This window comes from Eleutherodactylus coqui, chromosome 4 (genome assembly GCF_035609145.1).
Source record: "Eleutherodactylus coqui strain aEleCoq1 chromosome 4, aEleCoq1.hap1, whole genome shotgun sequence".
Lineage (NCBI taxonomy): Eukaryota > Metazoa > Chordata > Amphibia > Anura > Eleutherodactylidae > Eleutherodactylus > Eleutherodactylus coqui.
Window position 1 is genome coordinate 266,632,431 of NC_089840.1, and position 21,678 is coordinate 266,654,108.

General features: G+C 45.3%; 2 protein-coding genes across 4 annotated transcripts in view; one reads left to right on the forward strand and one right to left on the reverse strand.

Moving 5' to 3' along the window:
* Positions 1 to 19,688, forward strand: part of PIANP (PILR alpha associated neural protein) — a 35,398-nt gene extending 15,710 nt beyond the window's left edge. For all 3 annotated transcript variants that reach the window (XM_066601271.1, XM_066601274.1, XM_066601272.1), the window contains exons 3-6: positions 1,201 to 1,772; positions 1,852 to 1,933; positions 8,479 to 8,661; positions 19,114 to 19,688. In XM_066601271.1, the coding sequence (XP_066457368.1) occupies positions 1,201 to 1,772; positions 1,852 to 1,933; positions 8,479 to 8,661; positions 19,114 to 19,135 (859 nt within the window). In that variant the 3' untranslated portion in view covers positions 19,136 to 19,688. The remainder of the gene's footprint in view (positions 1 to 1,200; positions 1,773 to 1,851; positions 1,934 to 8,478; positions 8,662 to 19,113) is intronic.
* Positions 19,636 to 21,678, reverse strand: part of LOC136626314 (WD repeat-containing protein 5-like) — a 57,628-nt gene continuing 55,585 nt past the window's right edge. The window contains exon 14 of the mRNA XM_066601270.1: positions 19,636 to 19,807. Within this exon, the coding sequence (XP_066457367.1) occupies positions 19,716 to 19,807 (92 nt within the window). The 3' untranslated portion in view covers positions 19,636 to 19,715. The remainder of the gene's footprint in view (positions 19,808 to 21,678) is intronic.

Sequence of the window (21,678 nt, forward strand, 5' to 3'; positions counted from 1 at the left end):
CAAGGAGAGCAGCGAGTTTACACATTACTTGCAACATGATGGCGCACTTCGCTCTTGATGTCCGCAGATGATTGGTCATGCAATTCCCTGGGTGCTGGATTGGATATAGAGGTCCGGCAGAATGGCCGCCAAGGTCACCGGACTTAATGCCTTTGGATTTTTATTTCTGAGATCATTTAAAGTCCCTCAGAAAAACCTGCTGGCTAGAGCCAGTGATGAGGTATCGGACATGCTGGAGAAGCCCCCGACAACAGAGCGGCCAGTAATCTACAGTAAGAATACCCTGCTGGACGTCTTCCGACATCGGAGCTATACAGCCTTCAATCAGAATCTCTTTAGATGTCAGACAGTGGATTGGAAAGGGTTAACTCCTAAACAAGTAAAGATAAAGCAAAACTGACAGCTCCAGGGTGCTTCTAAGTAAATTGAAGCCAAAATTGATAGATCGCATGACCCCTTTCGCATTTGAAATTCAATATGGTGTTCAAAATGGCTGCCGAAAATGTCACCTCCACCAAAAAAGCAGCTCCCCCTCCCCCCCCAATTAATAATTTCAAACACTGATAGTCAATTTTCTCATTATTACAACTGTTAATCGGGTGTGTCCAGACTTTTGCTTTCCCCTGTATATTCATAGTTCCATAATGGTCACTGTATCCCTTTTCAGGATCATCATTAGAGGAGTAACTTGTAGCTGTTGAACCCCAATGCAAAATCTGTAACAGAGCCCCCAACTATAATGCTTCCTTTATCATACTGGAGTCCTCCAATGTGGAAGAGAGACCCTATGGACCCTCTAAAGATACAGGGCATGGGTGTAACCCACCATAGCGAACACCCATAACCATCATCAATTAGCCAGACCAAAGAACTCTCTCCGGACAACCCAAGGTCCATACATTACACGGACAGCCTACCAAGTTCAATGGGTACTGTGTAATGCTTCACTTCTCCTGTGGTGGCACTGCAGGGGAGCTGAACACTTGCTGCCAGAATTTCCTACAGCTGATCCCTCGATCACTTGCTGCGATCAGTTGATCAGTTTTTGTGGCACCTGTCTTACAAAAAGGAATTATAAATGGTAGATGATACTTGAAGGAGCAAACTATGTAGTAAAAGGCTGCTAGGAAGGGAAGAAAGAGCCAAGGGAGGAAGGGTTGTTGATTATGTCCATCTACTAACCTTCCACCTCTCTCTCAGGTCTGGCTGTCCTTCCACCATCTTCATTTATTATTCTGTACTCCTATCAAGCACATGTTCTTCACTCCCTAACCTCCTGCACCCTACAAGGTTTCCCCACCATGGTGCAATAAGATCTTCCTCTATCCCAGGTGTCCTTAAGCATCTACACACCTCCCATCATCCTGATCCTCCACAACCCTCAAGCTCTACTCACCATCTCGACCTTCATACTTCCCCTATGATCGGATCACAAGACTTTCCACCACGAATCACCTACTTCGCCCACAGGAACCCTAAGCACCGTTATCAGCGCTCTGTGCCTACCCGAGGCAAGCGTCAGTCCTCGGCGTCTAGCTTGCTCTTCCCGGCAGCCATTGAAGGAGCGGTTCCCCCATCTCAATACCCCTGGGCAATCTTGTGGGACCCTACAGTTTCAGATGAAGAAGGGGCTCAAAGTTCTTCTTTTACGCCTCGACCTTTTTACCATTCCGAGTGGGGCCTCATAGAAAACAATGAACCTGCACGGGGACTAGATCTGCGAGGGGTCCCGACCACACTGAGACCCCACAGATTTCCTCCAAAAGATGAAGGTGAGGAGATAACTGGGAAAGGGATTTGGAAACAAGATGTTCTTTCTTTGCACATATTTTATTTTGTCTCTCTCTACAGGAACGGACCCCCAACTGTATGTGACGATTGTCATCTCTGTAGTCATTGTCTTTGTGGCTACTGGAATAATTATCAAGTTCTGGTAAGTGGAAATGTAGCAATTATCAATATAGCCTCTACTTCAATCACATGCGGAATACCGCTGGATTCCTGTTAACTCTCAGGCTGCAAAGCTTAACATCTATCACTTACCTCCTGGCAGCTCAACGTCTGTATAATGCAATGTATGATCTGCTGGAGTGCACTGTGTGTGTCATACAGTGTGTATAACGAATAGCAATACCCAGGTTATACCAGTATCGTCCATATCACTATGGAGATGTATAACATACACCAGCTGTACATATATAGTTATATACAAAAGATATGTAGGTTATGCAAGCATGCTTCGTATTCACTATATACAGGAGATGTGTAACATATATGAGCTGTACATATATAATTGTATACAGGAGATAGCCAGGTTATACCAGTATGGTCCATATCACTATATACAGGAGATGTGTAACCTATATCAGGTGTACATATATACAGAAGATACCCAGGTTATACCAGCATGGTCTATATCACTACATACAGGAGATGTATAACTTATACCAGCTGTACATATATAATTATATACAGGAGATACCCAGGTTATACCAGTATGCTCCGTATTACTATATACAGGAGATGTGTAACCAATACCAGGTCTACATATATACAGAAGATACCCAGGTTATACCAGCATGGTCCATATCCCTATATACAGGAGATGTATAACTTATACCAGCTGTACATATATAATTATATACAGGAGATACCCAGGTTATACCAGCATGCTCCATATCACTAAATACAGGAGATGTGTAACCAATACCAGGTCTACATATATACAGAAGATACCCAGGTTATACCAGAATGGTACATGTCACTACATACAGGAGATGTATAACTTACACGAGCTGTACATATATAATTAGATACCCAGGTTTTACCACCATTGTCTATATCACTATATAGAAAAATAAGCTTATGTTATACCAGCTATATATACACATAATCATAGCCATGCAGCCGGTAAGATGGAAGGCCTGGAGTTGGCTGGTCAGGGCTAATGTGAGAATGGTGGATAAACTTTTTATTCTGAAACATAATTAGGGTGTCATTTATACATCCATATTTGCCGGCGTGCTTATGTCGTGGCGTAATATAAGACGTGAAAAACGCATGCACTTACTTTAAATAAATGGCTGCGAGCCATTATGAGGCTCTAATTGTAGCTGAGTGCTCCCCTGCTGTGTCCTTCTGAGTGACTTCCTCTTCACAGCAGAGCAGAGGAACTTTGCTTCCCCCCACAGAACAAATTACATTACAAATATATTCAATGTGGATGTCACCTTGAATGTTCTGCGCGAGCATTTAGATCATAAAAATACTTTATGGTACGACGATACTTGTATTAAAGCTTCTCATCGAATGCCTAACCACATGTATCAGAGGAAGAAGGAAACGGGGGGATAAGCAGAGCTACGGGCGCCGCTGCACAAGTTTAGAAACGCTCACCGACTCTACACAGCGAAAACCACTTCATTAGAGACCACATCTAGGAGAGTCTCTGACCTTCAGAACCGCAGCAGCTCGTCATCCGCAGGTATCAGAAGGCCCGGGGTGTGCCAAGAAAATATTCCCTACGCCACCCTCACCAGCTAGCAGGAAGCGGCCATCGATTCATATGGTTTGCATTAACGTCTGACCATCAGCTGCAGAGATCTGGATCCATCTGACCAGGCCAAGTTATTTTGCTGCTCCGTGATACAATTTTGGGCTCTTTCGCTCCCTGGAGTTTCTGATTCTCTTAGACACAATGGCGCTGGAACTGGTCATCTGCTGTTATAGCCGATCGGTGCTGAGGACGGTGAGTTGTCACTCGGACATGTTAGTTGGAGCACCAATGTAAGATTCAGATTCTCCTGACTGAGCAGCGCCTCTTGGGCAGAACCATTCCTTACATCCTCCTCTGACCCCTTTTTAGGAATCCCTCCGCAGGATTCCCCTTCGCTGGATGTTTTTATTTGATCGCGCCAATTTCCGTATACTCTCCACACTGCGGTTGGCAGTGACATCCCGGCCCGGCTAGTCTAGCCCCGATGACCCAGCCTCGTTGGAAGTCGCTCAGATCACTGGATTTTTCTATCTGATGTGGATTCACACTGAAACTAATCCACGGAAAACTTGTCATGTAATTTTACGCTGCACTCCGGGGTCACGGGGGGGAATGTCCATACACGGAAGCGCTGATCACCAGAGAGCTTTAATAAAGTGGCCTTTCAATGTATGTGGTGGTGTCCTGCATATAACTCTGCAAGGACTGGTATAAAAGCTCTGCAATGCTAATGGTGGGAGGGGAGTCCAAACAAGAAAGGCATGAAATGTATGGCTTTTTTTAATACAAAGTCCCCAAAAAGATCTCTGTATAAAGGAGGCCTCAGGCCGGTCTGAAATACTCTGAATATGGACACAATGCAAACTACCATGTTTCCCCCAAAATAAGACCCTGTCTTATATGGATTTTTGCCCCAAAAGAGGCACTAGGTTGGTCCACGTCCCTGAGCATTGATTGTCCAATTCATAAATCCCGCCTCCACAACACGATGGTTGCGATTGGCTCTCAAGCGCTGTTCAGCCAATCGCAGCCACCACATTGGTTCATCAAGCGCTGCAGTGATTGGCTGAAGAAGTGCTTGAGAGCCTATTAGAGCCATCGCTTCCTGGAGGCGGGATTTACGAATCCCGTAATCACGTAGCGGTCTTCTGTCGGCAGCCAAGGACTGCAGGAAGCATGCTGGAGCTCTGGAGAGCAACGGGAGGGACATGGACCGATCCTGCAAGGTAATGTAATGCTTTTTGTTTTTTTTAATATATGATGCAGCTGGGGCTTATTTTCAAGGTAGGCCTTACATTTCAAGCCTCCCTGAAAATCCTTAAAAATCAGGGAAGGGCTTATTTTTGGGGAAACAGGGTAGAACTTTACTGTTCTACTAATAGAACCTAATTGTAATCTAGGTTCATATGATACAGAATAGTGGGACTCCAGGTGTTGCAGCAATCAGGGTCAGTTTTAAACTAAGCGTGGCCCTGGACAAAAGTTCAGGGCCAGTCCGTCGAAAACACATTTTTCATCCCTGCTCCCTCACCTGATTGCCGGCCACACCCTGGAGGTCTTCTCTGTATATTGCAGCTACTTTTCTTCAGCGCATCCCCCTGTTGGATGTTTATCAGCCACCATCTCAATAGTATGTAGAAAGGTGAAAAAAAATAGGGGTGGAGCTACCTGAATGGGTGAGTGATTTGGAAAAAATATAGGTCGAGGAACCTGCGGAAGATGTGATTCTTCTCTCTGGTTAAGATGGTGGGTCGTGGAAAAGACCTAGTTGTTTGGGTGCAGCCAACCCAATGATAGTCACACTGACAGGAAGAAAAAAATGTGATGGGTGTAGGAGCAGGTGACCGAAATATAACGTTCAGTACAATACAGGAAGTAAGCCTCTCCGTTTTATTTAAAATTAAAATGCTGGTGTAAACTAAAACGGAGAAGCTGTGCTTACTTCCTGGATTGTACTGCACGTTATATTTCGGTCCGCGGCGCCTACATCCACAAAAATTTTTCCCTTCACCAAACCATCTTAATGGTGAGATTATACATTCATTTTCAAATCGATCCCATGATACATCAGCACAGCATTACTTAGAGGCTATACCATTTCTGCCTGCTGGGGGGACAGTTTAATTATAATAATTACCTTCTATATTCTATACCTAAATAAGCTACAGACCATAAGTATATAGTCAGGAGGATGAGCTGTGATCTCCTCTATTGTGTGACAGGAACTGTGTGATCATCCTCAGTAACAGTGATAGGAGTGCCTCTGTACCTCTCTAGGTAATTTCTGTAGCAGATCTATGCAAGAGTATCACACAGACTGAGAATCTGACTAGTTTCAGACAGCGTAACTGTCTGGTCAGAAATGAGATCACAGGACCATCTGAGGAAAAAGAGGCTAGGAGATTCAGATAGAAAGGTAATGCAAGCTCAGGAAGCAGTCTGCAGGACCACGGAGGGGCTGCGCTACAGTTGTCACCGGACGGTATTTATTTTTTACTGGCCGTATTAATGGTCATTAAAAAATAATTTCCAGCGGCGAGACGGCTGGGGAGCAATCCCACAAAAAGTGCGTTCACTCCGTCTGCAGCTTTGGTTGGGTGGCTGCTAAAGTCATAACTCTGTGACTCCTGACCTAACCCCCTCCCCCCCCTTCTTCCCTGGCATCTGCGTTCCTGCACACAAACGCCAGTCTGTACACAGGGCGGATACCTAAAGAAGGAGGGGGTGGGGGTGTCAGGGGGTCACAGAGTGATAGCAGCGAAGCGGTTGCCCAATCAGAGCTGCAGACAGAGTGAGAGCGTTGCTTGTGGGGATGCTGTCCAGCTGGGGGTCACTAGTATTACTGCAGCCACTATTGGGTGCATTATTACTACTGGCGACACTTTTGGGGTCACTATTACTACTGGGGACATGATTAATACTGGGGGCTCTATGAGGGTCCATATTACTACTGCGACCACTAACGGGGTCACTATTACTACTGGAGCTATTAAGATGGTCATTGTTACTATTGAAAATGATAGAAAACAAAAAAAGGGTGGAGCAAAACCTGTATGGTCGTGTTTAACGTGAAGAATGAATCTACATATGTGGTAAAAGAGAAGAATGAGGATTGCAGTAGTGGAGGTGCCGCCTGACCAGATAACGCCCCACCTAGGTGGGCGTGGATAGGCAAGAAATAGGACTAAAAGACCGGTGGTGATGGCACAACACTCCAGGCTGCAAAATATTGAAAGTGACCAAAAAGTGTGGAAACTTCTCCTTTTATTGACTGAGATGGGTGTCCAGCCTATGAAACCGTGTTTGGGAATAAACCCCTTCATCAGTTCAACTGGTGCTTAAAATATACAAACAATTAGTGGGTCCCAAGGGGTTAAAGGGGAACCAGTTTGGCTGTATACTGTCGGTCAGCCGGGACGGCAAACGGGTTCCCCTTTAACCCTTTGGGACCCACCAATTGTCTTAACCACCAATCTTTTAGTCTTATTTCTTAGGCCGGGTTCACACAGGGCGGAATTGTCGCAGAATTCCAGTGCAGAAAATTCTGTCTACAATCTTAAGCCCGAGACTAACCAGCAAAGTGGACGGGATTTGCAAAAATGTCGTCCACACGCTGCGGAGTAGCCGTTGCGGCCAAGCCACACTAAAGCAGACATGCTGCATGGAATTCAAAGCCGCGGCATGTCAATTATATCGCTGTTTCCGCAGCGGCCTCTGTCTGCTGTATCGGGAGAGATGGCTGCAGTGGAATACAGGTGGCGAAACCGCTTCAAAACCCACGCCGAACGGTGCGAGTTTTGAAGGTGTATTTCTACTGCGGAAATCTGGCGGTATTTCTGTGCGGACCCGCTGCGGTCATTCCACGAGATTTCTGCCCCGTGTTACCGCAACCTTACTGTTACTATTGGGGGCACTAGTACTCTGTCCTGTAAAACAAGTCTCAACACTTTCACACTTCACCTCAGGCAGCATCAAGTCTCGGTGCACCCCTGAATATACATTGCAGCTGCTGAAGAACCTCTTTATATGGTGGAATCACCACATGCCAGTCCATCAGTGCTTAAAATGGGAAAAGGTTCCTCCTATAAATGTGATCAGTGGCGGAGAGCCCCTGAAGGAGGAGATCAGCGGTGTCTATGTATCACCACTACAAGATAAACGGTAACGAGCATGTGACCCGCAGCGACATAGCGATCATAGATCATTCGCTTGGCGTACATTTGCACTGAGCAATAATTGGATAGTTTCGATCGTTCACTGGATCATAAATCACAACCACGCCTCTAGTCAACCCCCATGTTTTCTATTCCGCACGTCGTCGTTGCGGCGACAAAGGACGTACGAGGATTTTTAGGTCCGCGCGAAAGTTCCAATCAGCGATAATCTAACGATTTATCGCTGATCGTTCGTGCAAAGCAGTCAAGCGAATGATTATGTAAAAGCCTTAATTCTCACATCCTGGCATCAGAATGTGCGCTCTTACGATTCCCACCGAGACGGGCTATGGGTGAGATGTCCTGCGCGACCTTGGCCTGCCAACTGCGGACCGCTATATACGAGGAGCCGTGTCTTCGCAGGTTCTCTTCAGACGGATTTCAGTTCTTGTTAAAGTTTTCAGCCCGGATTTATTTGCACATTCCGACTTGTGATGTTCAGCCGTTCGGTTGATTGCCACTTACATGCGCGGCTTCTGACGCCACGGGCTCTCCAAGGACAGAGATCTCGCTACACGCTGGTAAATTCAATCTAATCGTTCCAAACTTTGCATCATTCTACCTGTTCACCGCACACTAGAAGATGCTCTAATATACAAAGTATGATTGCAATGGCCTCGTAGACCATGAGAAGCTGGGCGGCAGCCATATAGATTAGTTCAGTGGCCATTATGGCTGTATAGGTGAAAGATATGATGAAGTAACTATATAAACTAGATTTGCTCCATTACATTCCATGTACTTCATGCTTCAATCTTTTCCCCTTAGTTGTGAACGCAGACAGAAACGGAGACGTCACCGAAATGACCGCTGTCCGTTACCGGAGGAAGGAAGCTTACAGCCACTCACTGACCTTTCACCTGATACGGACATTCCTGGACTTCACCCTCTAAAGCTTGGAGACTTCAAAAGTAGTCTGGATGAGAGAGGCATCCCCTGCCGGACAAGCAAGTAAGAAGAATGTTCAAGTTGTTACACCCTCTGTTGTCACATTTAATCCAGTTGACACTCTCTGGTCACCCAGTTGTGAAGTATCATGCTCCTGGTGGCCTAGTGATGCCGTATCATGTTCCCAGTGGTCCAGTATTCTTCTTTTGGTTGCCCATTGATGTAGCATTCTGTCTCTGATGACCCACTAGTAAAGTATAATTTTTATAGTGGTCCAGTAATATAGTATACTACCCCTGGTGGTGTAGTGGTACAATATCATATCCCAGGTAGTCCAGAATTCGGTTTCTAGTTGCCCAGTTATTTAGTGTTTTGTCTGTGGTGGCCAAGTAGTACAGTATCAAGTTCCTGGTGGTTCATTGTCACAGTATCTTACTCCTGGTGTCCTAGTGATACTGTCTAATGTTCCTGGTGGTCCAGTTTTCTGCTTCGGGTTGCACAGTGATACAGTGTTCTGTCTCTGTTGGCCCACTAGTTGAGTATAATGTTTGCCCAGTGGTGCAATATACTGTCCCTGGTGGTGTAGTGGCCCAAGTATCCTGTTTCTGGTGGTCCAGCAATGCACTATTCTGTCCCTGGTGGCTTAGTGGTGGAGCATCTTGTAATGAGCAGTCCAGTATTCTGTTTATGGTTGCCCAATTATGCAGTATTCTGTCTGTTGTGTCACAGTGGTGCAGTATCATGTCCCTGCTGCTCCAGTATGCTGTTTCTGGTTACCCATTTATCTAGTATTCTGACCCTAGTGGTCCACTGGTGCAGAAGACTGGTCTTGGTGGACTATTAATCTGTTTCCGGTTGCCCATTTATGCAATATTCTGCCAGTGGTGCCCAGTGGTATAGTATCATATTCCTGGTGGTCTAGAGTTACAGGATCCTGTTTCTGGTGATTCACTGATATCGGGTAACATAGATCTGAAGAACCCTCTTCCTTGAGGCCTAGTGCTTTAATTTACAGTCACTAGTTCTCTAGTTGATAGTGCCTGGTGGTCAGGAACCTGTTTTATGTCCCTGATCTTCACAGATCTATTTGCCCCCTCCCCTGACAAGCTACAATTCTGCAACCGATCCCAAGCTGATTGCACTGAGCCTCTAAGATTATTGTAGGAAGGAGAAAACAGGGCAGCTGTCATATAACAGCGACTCATTATAGTCTGATCATGGGAAGCCACAGACTACTCTCCAGTGTACAGATATAGGGAGCATATACTACTCTACAGAGTCAGTTATTACTGGAAGATAGTCAGCACTCCTGCACATAGAAATAGCCATTTAAAGCATTTGCCCACATTTTAACCCAATTTTACAGTTTATGTAGAGTTTTAACCTTCACAGAAATGTCACTATGTAAATTCATTATATTGCTTATCCTGTACGGATCCTGAGTTGCCGCCGTATTATACTCCTGTTACGGCAAAAATATATGGCCGTCTAGGGGAAGCGGAGTGTACCTTGTGAATGACGTCATATGACCCATGCTACGGCGATAGCCTGCTGAGGGACAGCAGAGTGTACCCTGAGACTGAAGTCCAGGTGGCCCGTGCAGTAGGGCTGCCACACCTGGAGTTCAGTACGTGATATGACGGAGGAACTAAATGACAGAGCCCACTCAGTTATGGATTCATCAAAGAATTCCCACCCAACCTGGGCCAGGCAGCTTTAATTTATAGCCCCCTTACATTGGGGTGTCACAACATCATTGGTCAATTAACTATGCAAGTTTATTGGTTAGTTTCCAATCCAACATTTCTCATAGGTCAATTTAACCCTTCTTCATGTCCATTGGCCACATCTCATTATTCCAAGAAATATCATAGTTCTTTGGACAGTTCTCAATCCGACCTTTGATTGGTTCCTTCTTAGACAATACATGGCATTCACTGGATACCTTCTGATTCTTCATTTGCATACCTCCAAGAAACTATTAAGTCGCAGTGAATAACCTCTTGACGGAGTGCTGAGGGGCCCAAGTAGCTCAAAGTTCTTATCTCATCTCAGCATATGTGTCCCTGTACATAGCTAAGAACAGGGTCACATGGTTTATCTAACACATTTCATGATTATCCTGTGGCGTAGGTATTAATTCAAAAATCACTTGTGTGTATACATATATATACATATCTAGTCCATGAGTACTTTATATGTTACTATTACATTGAAGGCATCAATGCTGCCCATTAACCTTCTTGATAGTCTTATCTTATCTTGACATATGTCTCTTGGTACAGTTACACAACCTAGTTCATGAAGTTGTTTTTCTGGTATATTAGATGGTGTCTGCTACTGCGTAGTTTAAATTCATACTATATATATATATTGTCCATAATCAAATATTTTCTGTTACACTCCAGAGCTGCACTCACTATTCTGCTGGTGGAGTCACTGTGTACATACATTACTTATCCTCTACTGATCCTGAGTTACATCTTGTATTATACTCCAGAGCTGCACTCCCTATTCTGCTGGAGGAATCACAGTGTACATACATTACTTATCTTGAACTGCTCCTGAGTTACATCCTGTATTATACTCCAGAGCTGCACTCACTATTCTGCTGGTGGAGTCACTGTGTACATACATTATCCTGTACTGCTCCTGAGTTACATCCTGTATTATACTCCAGAGCTGCACTCACTATTCTGCTGGTAGTGTCACTGTGTACATACATTATCCTGTACTGCTCCTGAGTTACATCCTGTTTTATACTCCAGAGCTGCACTCAGTATTCTGCTGGTGGAGTCACAGTGTACATACATTACTTATCTTGAATTGCTCCTGAGTTACATCCTGTATTATACCCCAGAGCTGCACTCACTATTCTGATGGTGGAGTTACTGTGTACATACATTACTTATCCTGTACTGCTCCTAAGTTACATCCTGTATTATACTCCAGAGCTGCACTCACTATTCTGCTGGTGGAGTCACTGTGTACATACATTATCCTGTACTGCTCCTGAGTTACATCCTGTATTATACTCCAGAGCTGCACTCACTATTCTGCTGGTGGAGTCACTGTGTACATACATTATCCTGTACTGCTCCTGAGTTACATCCTGTTTTATACTCCAGAGCTGCACTCACTATTCTGCTGGTGGAGTCACAGTGTACATACATTACTTATCTTGAACTGCTCCTGAGTTACATCCTGTATTATACCCCAGAGCTGCACTCACTATTCTACTTGCATTTCCACCTGTAATAACAGCTATTCCACCCCACCCCCACCCCCATCCAATTTATAGGAATTCCATTTAACTAAAATGGTACTCCAAATGGACATCCCCTTTAAATTATAGGGGAATGACGTAACATCATAATAGGTCTGTACTGCTTTTGTAGCATGCGGCTGTGTAGATAGACATTTGATTAGCTGGAAGTCTAAATTTACTGCAGTAACTCAGAAAGTTCCTTTTCCCTGAAAGCCAAGTAATTCTCCGCTATAACTCGTACCATAAAATATGCAAAAACTAAGGTTTACAGAGCGTTATAATTTATGACCGATTGTTTTAGTGAATGTTTATAGCTAATTACTTCTGGGTCTTTACTCTGTAGCTGGAGTCTATGCTGATTCCACTAGTGACACCTACAGGTGAAATGGGGAAATACACACATCTTCTGATCCACTCCTACAATTTATGGTGTGCGAGTTCCTCCTGCCTGTGGTTAAAAATTAAGAATAGATACACTGAGATTGACACATTGATCTGTTCACAGAAGGCGAATAATGCAATGAGAACTAAACAAATAAGGCACATGAGACGGCAGGTTCATAAAAGGATGATCAGCAGAGAAATCCTGTGGCATTGCTATCTTCTGCTTTCTTAATTGATGCTGGGGCAGCTGCTATGACATGTTGGAGGGGATCAGCAGACCACAATGCTCAGCTTTGTTTCAGAGAGAAGGGTCTAATTTGCTCTCCTCTCTATAAATACTTTTGGCTTTTGCAGAGTGGTGTGGTTGATAGCTGTAACAATATGTGTTCTCTTCAAAATTCCATGTTCTAGTTTCAGTGCCTAATTCTGGTCCAGTCTTTGTGCCTTGTGCCATTAGTCCACTAATGTCTAGCAACAGTGCTGAAAAAAAGACCCCTGCCCGTTCAGTTCAGCCTATTATCCTGCAAAGTTGATCCAGAGGAAGGCAAAAAAAAGCATGAGCTAGAAGTCAAATTTCCTCATTTTAGGGAAAAAAAATCCTTCCCAACTTCAATCCGGCAATCAGAAAAATCCCCGGATCACTGACCCTTCTGAAGTAATCAGTGATATAACATGTAATATTATTACATTCCAGGAAAGCATCCAGCCTCCTCTTGTACTCTTAGTGAGTTCGTCATCACCACATCCTCAGTCAGAGAGTTCCACAGTCTCACTGCTCTTACAGTAAAGAACACCCTTCTATGTCGGTGTAGAAACCTTCTTTCCCCTAGACGTAGGGGGCGCCTCCTTGTTACTATCATAGTCCTGGGTATAAATAGATGAATGAAGGGATCTCTGTATCGTCCTGTGATATATTTATACATAGTTATTAGGTCGCCCAGCAGCCATATTTTTTCTAAAGTGAATAAGCCCAATTTTGGTAACCTCTCTGGGTATTGTAGTCCACCCATTACATTTATTACTTTAGTTGCCCGCCTTTGTACCCACTCAAGCTGTGATATGTCCTTCTTGAGTACTGGTGCCCCAAACTGTCCACAATATTCCATGTGTAGTCTGACCAGTGACTTGTAGAGAGGAAGAACAATGTTATCGTCATGTTCCCCTAGACCTCTGCTAATGCACCCCATGATTCTATTAGCCTTGCCAGCAGCTGCCTGACAGTGGTTGCTCCAGATAAGCTTACAGTTAACTAAAATCCCCAAATCCTTTTCCATGTCAGTGTTACTCAGTGGTTTCCCATAAAGGGCTCACACCCACTGGCGTTTTTTTTTCTCTTGCGCTGCGAGAGCAAGTGCAAACACTTGCCTCACAGCGCAAGAAAAACGCAATGATATCAAAAGTGTTTTCAATGGGGCCAGCAGCAGCAGCGCTAGCCCCATTGAAAACATAGAGAGAATAGCGTGGACTTCTGCCACAGCTGTGGCAGAAGTCCAGCAAGCTATCCCAAAGCTTTCAATGGGGTCGGCGCTGCTGCTGGGCCCATTTAAAGCAGTGGTTTGTGGCAAGCCCCGCAGCATGACTTTCGGGGAAGAGCTTGAAATATAAGCCCTTCCCTGAAAATCATCCCCAGCTGGTTAAAAAAACAAAAAAACAAAAACTTTACTCACCTCTCCGCCGCTCAGACGCGTCCTCCGGCTGGCTCCCCTGCACTGTTGTGAATGAATAGCTAAGCGCTGGCTGTAATTGGCTGACCGCTCAGCCAATCAGCACAGCCCTTTCAGGAGGCGGGGATTTTTAAATCTCCGCCTGCTGAAAGTGCTGGACAGCAGTGCAGGGGAGCCAGCCGGAGGATGTGTCTGAGCGGCGGAGAGCTGAGTAAAGTTTTTTTTTTGTTTTTTTAACCAGCTGGGGATGATTTTCAGGGAAGGGCTTATATTTCAAGCCCTTCCCTGAAAATCATACTGTGGGGGTTGCCACAAACCACTGCAGCGCCGACCCCATTGACAGATTTGGGATAGCATGCTGGACTTCTGCCACAGCTGTGGCAGAGGATTTCTTCATCCCCGCGAGTGTTTTCACTTGCTCTCGCAGCGCAAGAGAAAAAAAAACGCCAGTGGGTGTGAGCCCTTAGTGTGTAATGGTGACATGCATTTCCATGCCCATGTGCATATCCTTACGTTTATCAGTGTTAAACCTCATTTGCCACAATTCTTCCCCCAACGTATCCAGATCCATTTGTGATGGCATTCTGTCCTTTATTGTGTTACCTACTTTACATAGTTTTGTATCATCTACAAGTAGTCTGCTCCTTCGTTCTCTAGTCCAGTCTGTTTCCTACTTTCTGCAATCTCTCCTTGTTTGTTGCCATCTGCCTTAGATCATTTCAGCATATGCTTCTTTAGCTTCTTGTCTTGGTCCTAACGCCCTCCTGTTCTCAAGGATAGTGTTTTAGACAGGGTCATTCATAGGGACAACAAAGGGCTGTTTAGGGACAGTGGGGTCTGGTGTTGAGGGACAGTGTCAGGCAGAGATATAGGGAGGGCCAGTATTAGGATCAGCATTTCTCTGGTTATTTTGGTTCAGGCCCATCTGATCCAGTCTTCAATGGCAATTAATTACATTATATTCAGCACCCTCTATCCCTCATCTAATATTGAATCCCTAGATGCAGTTGTGTTTTCACCTGTTTTGTGTCTATATTTCTTGTAACACCCATTTTTTGACTCCAATTGGCTCTATTGTAAGTCCTGTGGTATCTGAGTACTGACAGATACAGTTAGTGCTCAGGAAAAGTGACTGCTTAACGAAAAAGTTGAGTTTTACTGTTAAGCATTCAGCTGGCCTTGTTACAAATGCGTCATACTCCATAGTGTAGTCTGGTCTAGAAGTCCCATCACCATTGCTATGGGTGGCGAAAACCTGTGCAGGACTTCCTTCTACTGAAAGACTGCAATGTTAGCAAACAAGGGGGTGGAGATTTGGCAGAAGGGTCATGAAGGACGAACCAAACCCCAAATACCTCCGTGCTGGGTAGCAAAATGCAACAGCATAATGGGGGTCCTGTTTGATCTTTGCTATGGGGTCTTTCTCTTCTGTGCAGACCACTGTTTGCGTGACATGCCAAAAGCCAGCATAACATATGTTTCCGTCCAGTGGGAGAAATAGGAGCATAATCCCAATGCAACTAATTGCCAGAGAGAGCCAAGAGAGGGAGGGGGTGGAGCATCTAAGTGACCTGTTGACAAAGAAATCGGCTCATTGACAACTAAAATGGCTGCTGTCAGATCCTGATGACTGTTGAGGCATCTTTAGACCGCTCTCACACATGCGTTCACAATAAGTTGCATTTGAAACCACAGCATTTTACCTCGATTTTGCGCGGCGTGTTTGAACGCATACTTCAGCGCTTGTCAGCATTTTGTAACCCTTTCCAATCCACTGTCTGACGTCTAAAGACAATCTGATTGAAGGCTGTACAGCTTCCGATGTCGGAAGACGTCCGGCAGGGTATTCTTACTGTATATTACAGGCCACTCTGTTGTCGGGGGGCCTCTCCAGAATGTCCAATACCGCAGTACTGACTCTAGCCAGCAGGTGGTGACATTGTATAATGTCAGAAAGAGAAAACCCCCTAGGAAATCGTGAATCCAAAATTGGATTGCAAAGGGTTAATGCATCCCATCATTGTGATGAGGTGCGTTAAAAAGCACTAAAATGCATGAAAATAGAGCACACGGGACTCGAAAATCGTGGTGTTAGAAATGTCACGTTCGAGTGCTGGTTTGTGAAGCCCCATGAAAATCAAGGGAGGGGGGGGTGTTGTACAGCGGTTAGCGGTGTTTGAAATGACGTGCTAAACGCTGTAAAAAGCGTGTGGCGTGAGAGCGGCCTCAGGGTCACAGACTGCTGGGTTTCATCATAGAGTTATACAAGACTGAAAGGTCAGACTACACGAGATTTGTTTGTAGTCTGTAACCATAGAGATGCATAGAAGCTGTGTACACAAAACGGTAGATTGTTTAACTTTTTTGGAGCCCTAAAAAAAAAAGTTTGACGAAGTGAACAAAGCCTTTCAGTTTCTGTGCCCTTCATAATGCCATTGATCTTTCTGCCACATCTACAGTCCCTCTGTGTCTGTCAATTGTGAACTGTATGTAGATTGATTACCCTGCGGTCCCTGACAAGATATCAGGGAGGATGGACGGCGCCTGATATTTCCCACCGTGGCCATCATCTTCCTGGACATGTTTGATGACACTTGTCCTCTTGTTCCAGTCACTAATGGCATATAATGGGATGTATTCACCTTCTTCACCTCACCTGTCACCTCCAGTGCTTAAGGAGAAGAAAATCTGAAATATGTGATCCATCCCTACAGTCCGTCCATCTATCTAACGTTACAGTTTCGAGCAGACACATAAAACCCCTTAATGATAGCGTCACAAAGTATCTCAGGGAACGTGTCTGCTGACCTAATAGAAGGCAGTGATAGGAGTCATTGAGAGGTTATTTCTATATTAGATGGACCCCCGTTGCACACAGACATGTTGTCCTGCCCAACATCACATGATCACACTAGCCAATTGTAGACAGCCTTGGAATAGTGTTGCCCACAGTGAAATCAAGGTAGCACCCAGTGATGGGCTGTTACGGTCATGTGACATAGCACTAGAAGAGACCTCATTGTGTAGTGGGGGATCCCTACAATCGTATTTGGGTAACAAGATCCACCTACAGTTGTCAGGATTACTGTTCATTAGAGGCAAGAGAACCGATCCCATGATTCGTATTCATTTGGCGATCCGCTGGTCATTAGTAAACAGTCGGGGACTCGATTTGCTCAACGTTTCACGCACGTTGTATACTAATAGCTGAACTGCAAGTCAATTGCTCAACAACTCCACTTCTGCTCCTGTGTATGGCGTATATGGTCACATGTGGTAGCAGTACCACAATAAAAATGGCGCAAAACTGCGGCAAATCCACACTGGATGTTTAAAGAAAGCTGTAGACCGTAAATAATAAGTGGTTTTGTGGGGGTGAATGGAATCTTTTAAAATCCCGTTGCATAAAAAGCTTCTTCCACTGACATATTATCAACAGTCTCGAGTTTTGTAGTATGGTCCTATGAAATGGATCGCAAAAGGGGTGGAGTTTATTCTCAAATGTATTAAAAAGGGGACATTTCTGGTTGTTTTGGGGTGGGACTTAAATTGTCCTGTGATTGGGGATTCAGATGTTCATAAGCATTAAAGAGTTTTTTTGGCTTTCGACTGTTGATGGTGTATTCTCAATAGCTGATCAGTTGGGGTCCAATACGCGGTGACTGGACTGCTGCACTAATGTACAGAGGTGGTGAGCTGCCGGAAACGCACAACTCTGTATACACCGCAATACCATTGTGGCGCACTGCAGTATGTACTGAGCTACATGTTTCCTACAACAGAGCAGCTCTGCACGGTTCCGTGATCAGCGGGGAGTCCTATGTGTCGGACCGCTGACGATCAACTATTAATGGAGTATCCCGAAGACAGGCCATCAATAATTGAAAATATCAACCCCCCTTTTAATGGTATGTGCTAAAATTTTGAATAGTCACCTATCCCGATGACTCCCTGCCCAGTGCTGCAGCGCCGCCGCACGTAACCTGGAAGTAGTGGCGGGCGGTCACGTGCCGTTCATTGTGCATGTGACCGCTCCACCACTCACAGCTTCGGCGATGATTCTTCTATGGACACTGAAGTCTGTGATTGACAGCAGTGAGATTTCTTCTGGATTTCGTGCGGCGGGCACCGGGGCTGCAGCTCTGAACGGGGAGCCGCTGGGATAGGCGAGTATTTACTTTTTCTTCATTCTAAGCCCGTAAATTTTTTCTCTTCATGTCCCGGAAAAGCCCTTTAAAATTTGCACCAAAACGGTGCAGAGCTGACGCGGATCCACACCTAACCCCCCCCCCCCCCCCCCCCCGTGTAAGTACAGCTTTAGGTTATCTTCATACGGCAGATTCCACCATGAAACTTTCTGAACAGAATTCCCCTGTACAGCTGCCTCTGGATTCGGTGGCTATTATATATTATATTATTATTATATATATTATATTATTATTATTATATATTATATTATATTCTGCTATGGTTTTTGCCACGGATTTAGCCTCGTCAACATGGAATTGCGAGGCGTTTTTGCAGAAATCCACACGAAGGAGTAACATGTAACTTCTTTGCACCAAAACGTTGGATACTCGGCATGTGGATTTTGCCTATTGACAGGGCTAAATCAGCATGTGGACTCGTGGCAAAATAACCACGGATTCCTACCGCTTTTTTGTTATAAGTGGATTCTGCGCAAATAATTCTGTGAACAGACCCTTAAGGGTTTTTTTCGGAGCTTGGATATGGATGACTTATCTTCAGGATAGGTCATCAATATCAGATTGGTGGGGATCTGCGACATAGGATCAACTGTTTGATTTAGCCGTGGTGTTCGCGGAAGCTTTTTCACTACATACGGGGTACAGCGCCATACATTTCATAGTGTCAGTGCCTGGTACAGCAGCTCAGTCTCATCCACCAATATGGGACTGAGCTGCTTCCAGGCCAAGTGATGAATGAACAGGATAGCCATAGTCTGAGAAAATGTCATGGTGCTCACCGGAGTGCAGGGGTCTCTTCGAGCAGCTGATTGGCAGGAGCCCCAAGTGGCAGACTACCACGACTGATATTGATGACCTAGCCAAATTTGCTAGTCAGGAATCTGCGAAGGCTTGGTGGCAACTTCCTTGTGCCGTCTGACTGTAGCCGTATTGGTGGTCCACAGCTTACCGTGTAACCAACGTGACTACAGAACTTTTTTCTTTCCCGCAGGATCCCTGTGGTGACGATGTGATGGCGCCGTTATTGTGATGACGTCGTATGACGACACAGAGGGTGAATATTACAATACAGGAACTGACCTGACGGCAGGTGGCGGTATACAACCCCACATTTCTTAAACCTCTGCACCCCAAAAACACAAGTAACGTGAGAGGAGACGAGTGTCGGAAGAAGAGACCGGTCAACGGAAGACGACCTCACCTAGCCGGGAGTAGCCCCCCCTGCAGCCATAGGGCTGTATGTTTATGTATGATACATGTATGTATGCATGGGTGCACATATCTAGTGACCCGGGACTGACCATGGAGAAGACCCGTGCTGCCCTGCGGCATTGTGACAGAACATATATGTAATAATACCGTTATATATATTTCTATATCTATCTATGTACGTATGACAGCATGTATGACTGTTAACATGTGATCACGAAGGGCTTAACCCCTCCCCCGCCACACGTATGTGCTGTGAATGTCTCCATGTGCACCAATACTACGTGTACGGTATCCGCTCATCTTCAGGGTTTTCATCACAGTTTTATTTTTAATAAACGTAATTTTACGTGTAAACGCGTCGTCGAAGGCGGCTTCTCTCCGTCATATCAGCACGCACCACTGCCAGCCGCTGCGATCTGCCTGCACGTCAGACGGTTCAGCCACCGTGTCCGCTTCCCACAGATCTTCCTCCTCTGGAAAAGAACATCGTCACAGCTGAGCATACAGTAAGCCAAGGATATGACACATCTACACGGCGTGATGATAAACACTCGGCGTCATGCCGTGCGTGCGCTCAAGTCGCAGCCTCTGGCAGGGGGTCATTGCTCGCTATGGGGATTCGCTATCTGGCGCAGAGCTAATGCTGATGCACTAGCTGCGCGGTCTGGAAAGTAAAGTGTTAAAGAAGTTGGGGAGGATTAGAAAAACATGGCTGCTTTCTTCCAAAAATAGTGCCACATCTGTCCACAGGATGTGTGTGGTATTACAGCTCAGCCCAGTTCACTTTAACTCTTTGCAATCCAATTTTGGCTTCAGGTTTTCCTAGGGGGCTTTCCCTTTCTGCCATTATACAATGGCGCCATCTGCTGGCTAGAGCCAGTACTGCGGTATGGGGCATGCTGGAGAGGTCCCTGACAACAGAGCGGCCAGTAATATACAGTAAGAATACCCTGCTGGACGTCTTCCGACATCGGAAGCTGTACAGCCTTCAATCAGAATGTCTTTAGACGTCAGACAGTGGATTGGAAAGGGTTGAGTTGAGTTGCAATACCACACACAACCCATGGACAGGGGTGGCGCTGTTTATTTGGAAGTATGCAGCCATATTTTTGTCCATGAAAGTCTTGCATTGTCCTTTTAACAACAAGCATCTGATAAACCCGAAAGTCCGATAATCCGCAATTTGTTTTCGGCTCAGAACTGCAGGACGATGTGGAAGGTTGTCACCCTTCTGATAGTTCAGCACGTATTGATGCCGGATTAAAGGATTTTACCATATGTTATGTTGGATTATCAAATATGGCATAACGTATCAGACTATATTAGAGTGCCCATCCAGTAATACGTTGGATTTCCTTTGGCCTTCAGAATAGTAGCAACTCGTTGTGCCGTACATTGCACTAGATGATGGAATCGTTCTGCAGGAATATCGGCCCCTGCGGACAGGAAGCTGCTGATTAGATGGGGGTGCTGACATGTTCTGACCAGCTGACAGGAAAGGGTCAGCAATTCATGCTGCTTGTGCCAAATTCTGCCCTCCCATTAGCACGGGGCAACAGAGATCTGGATCCATCTGACCAGGGGATGTTTTTCCACTGCTCAGTGATACAATTTTTGTCCTCTTTTCCACCTGGAGTCTTGCCTTTCTGTTTCTCTTAGACACAATGGCGCTGGAACTCGTTGTCTGCTGTTATAGATAATCCGTGCTGAGGAACAGCGGGTTGTATATTTGGATACATTAGTTCGAGCGCCAGCGTTGTATTCGGCTGCTCTTGACTGTGCGGCGCCTGTTGGTCAGAACAGTTCCTGACATCCTCCTCTGACCCCTTTCGGTGACAAGTTGTTTCCGTCCCCATGATCCCATTTTGCTCGATGTTTTTCTCTATCACACTACTCCCGGTATACTCTCCACACTGTTACATGGGTAAACCCCACAAGGTCGGCAGTGACACCCCGGCCCCAGCTAGTCTAGCACCAATGATCCGGCCTGGCTGGAAGTCACTCAGATCGCTGGATCCACAGAAAACGTGTCACATAATTTTATGCTGCTCTCAGGGGTCACAGGGAGAATTTCCATACAGGAAAACGCCAATTATAAAAGGGCCGGGGGCTCTAATAAACATGCCATTCAGTGTATGTCATGACCCCTCTGGAACCAGAATGGGTGTCAGCAGAGAATAAACTGCATTCACCAGCACAGCATATGAAGAGAAGATGTATTTTAGATGTACTGTTCCTTTAAATCTCAGAGGATATCTAAGAGCGTAGAGAGATGCAGTGGAGAACGGCCTCTGGAGCCATTAAAAATATATGATTCCTCTACTTCTCGGTCAATTTGCACATG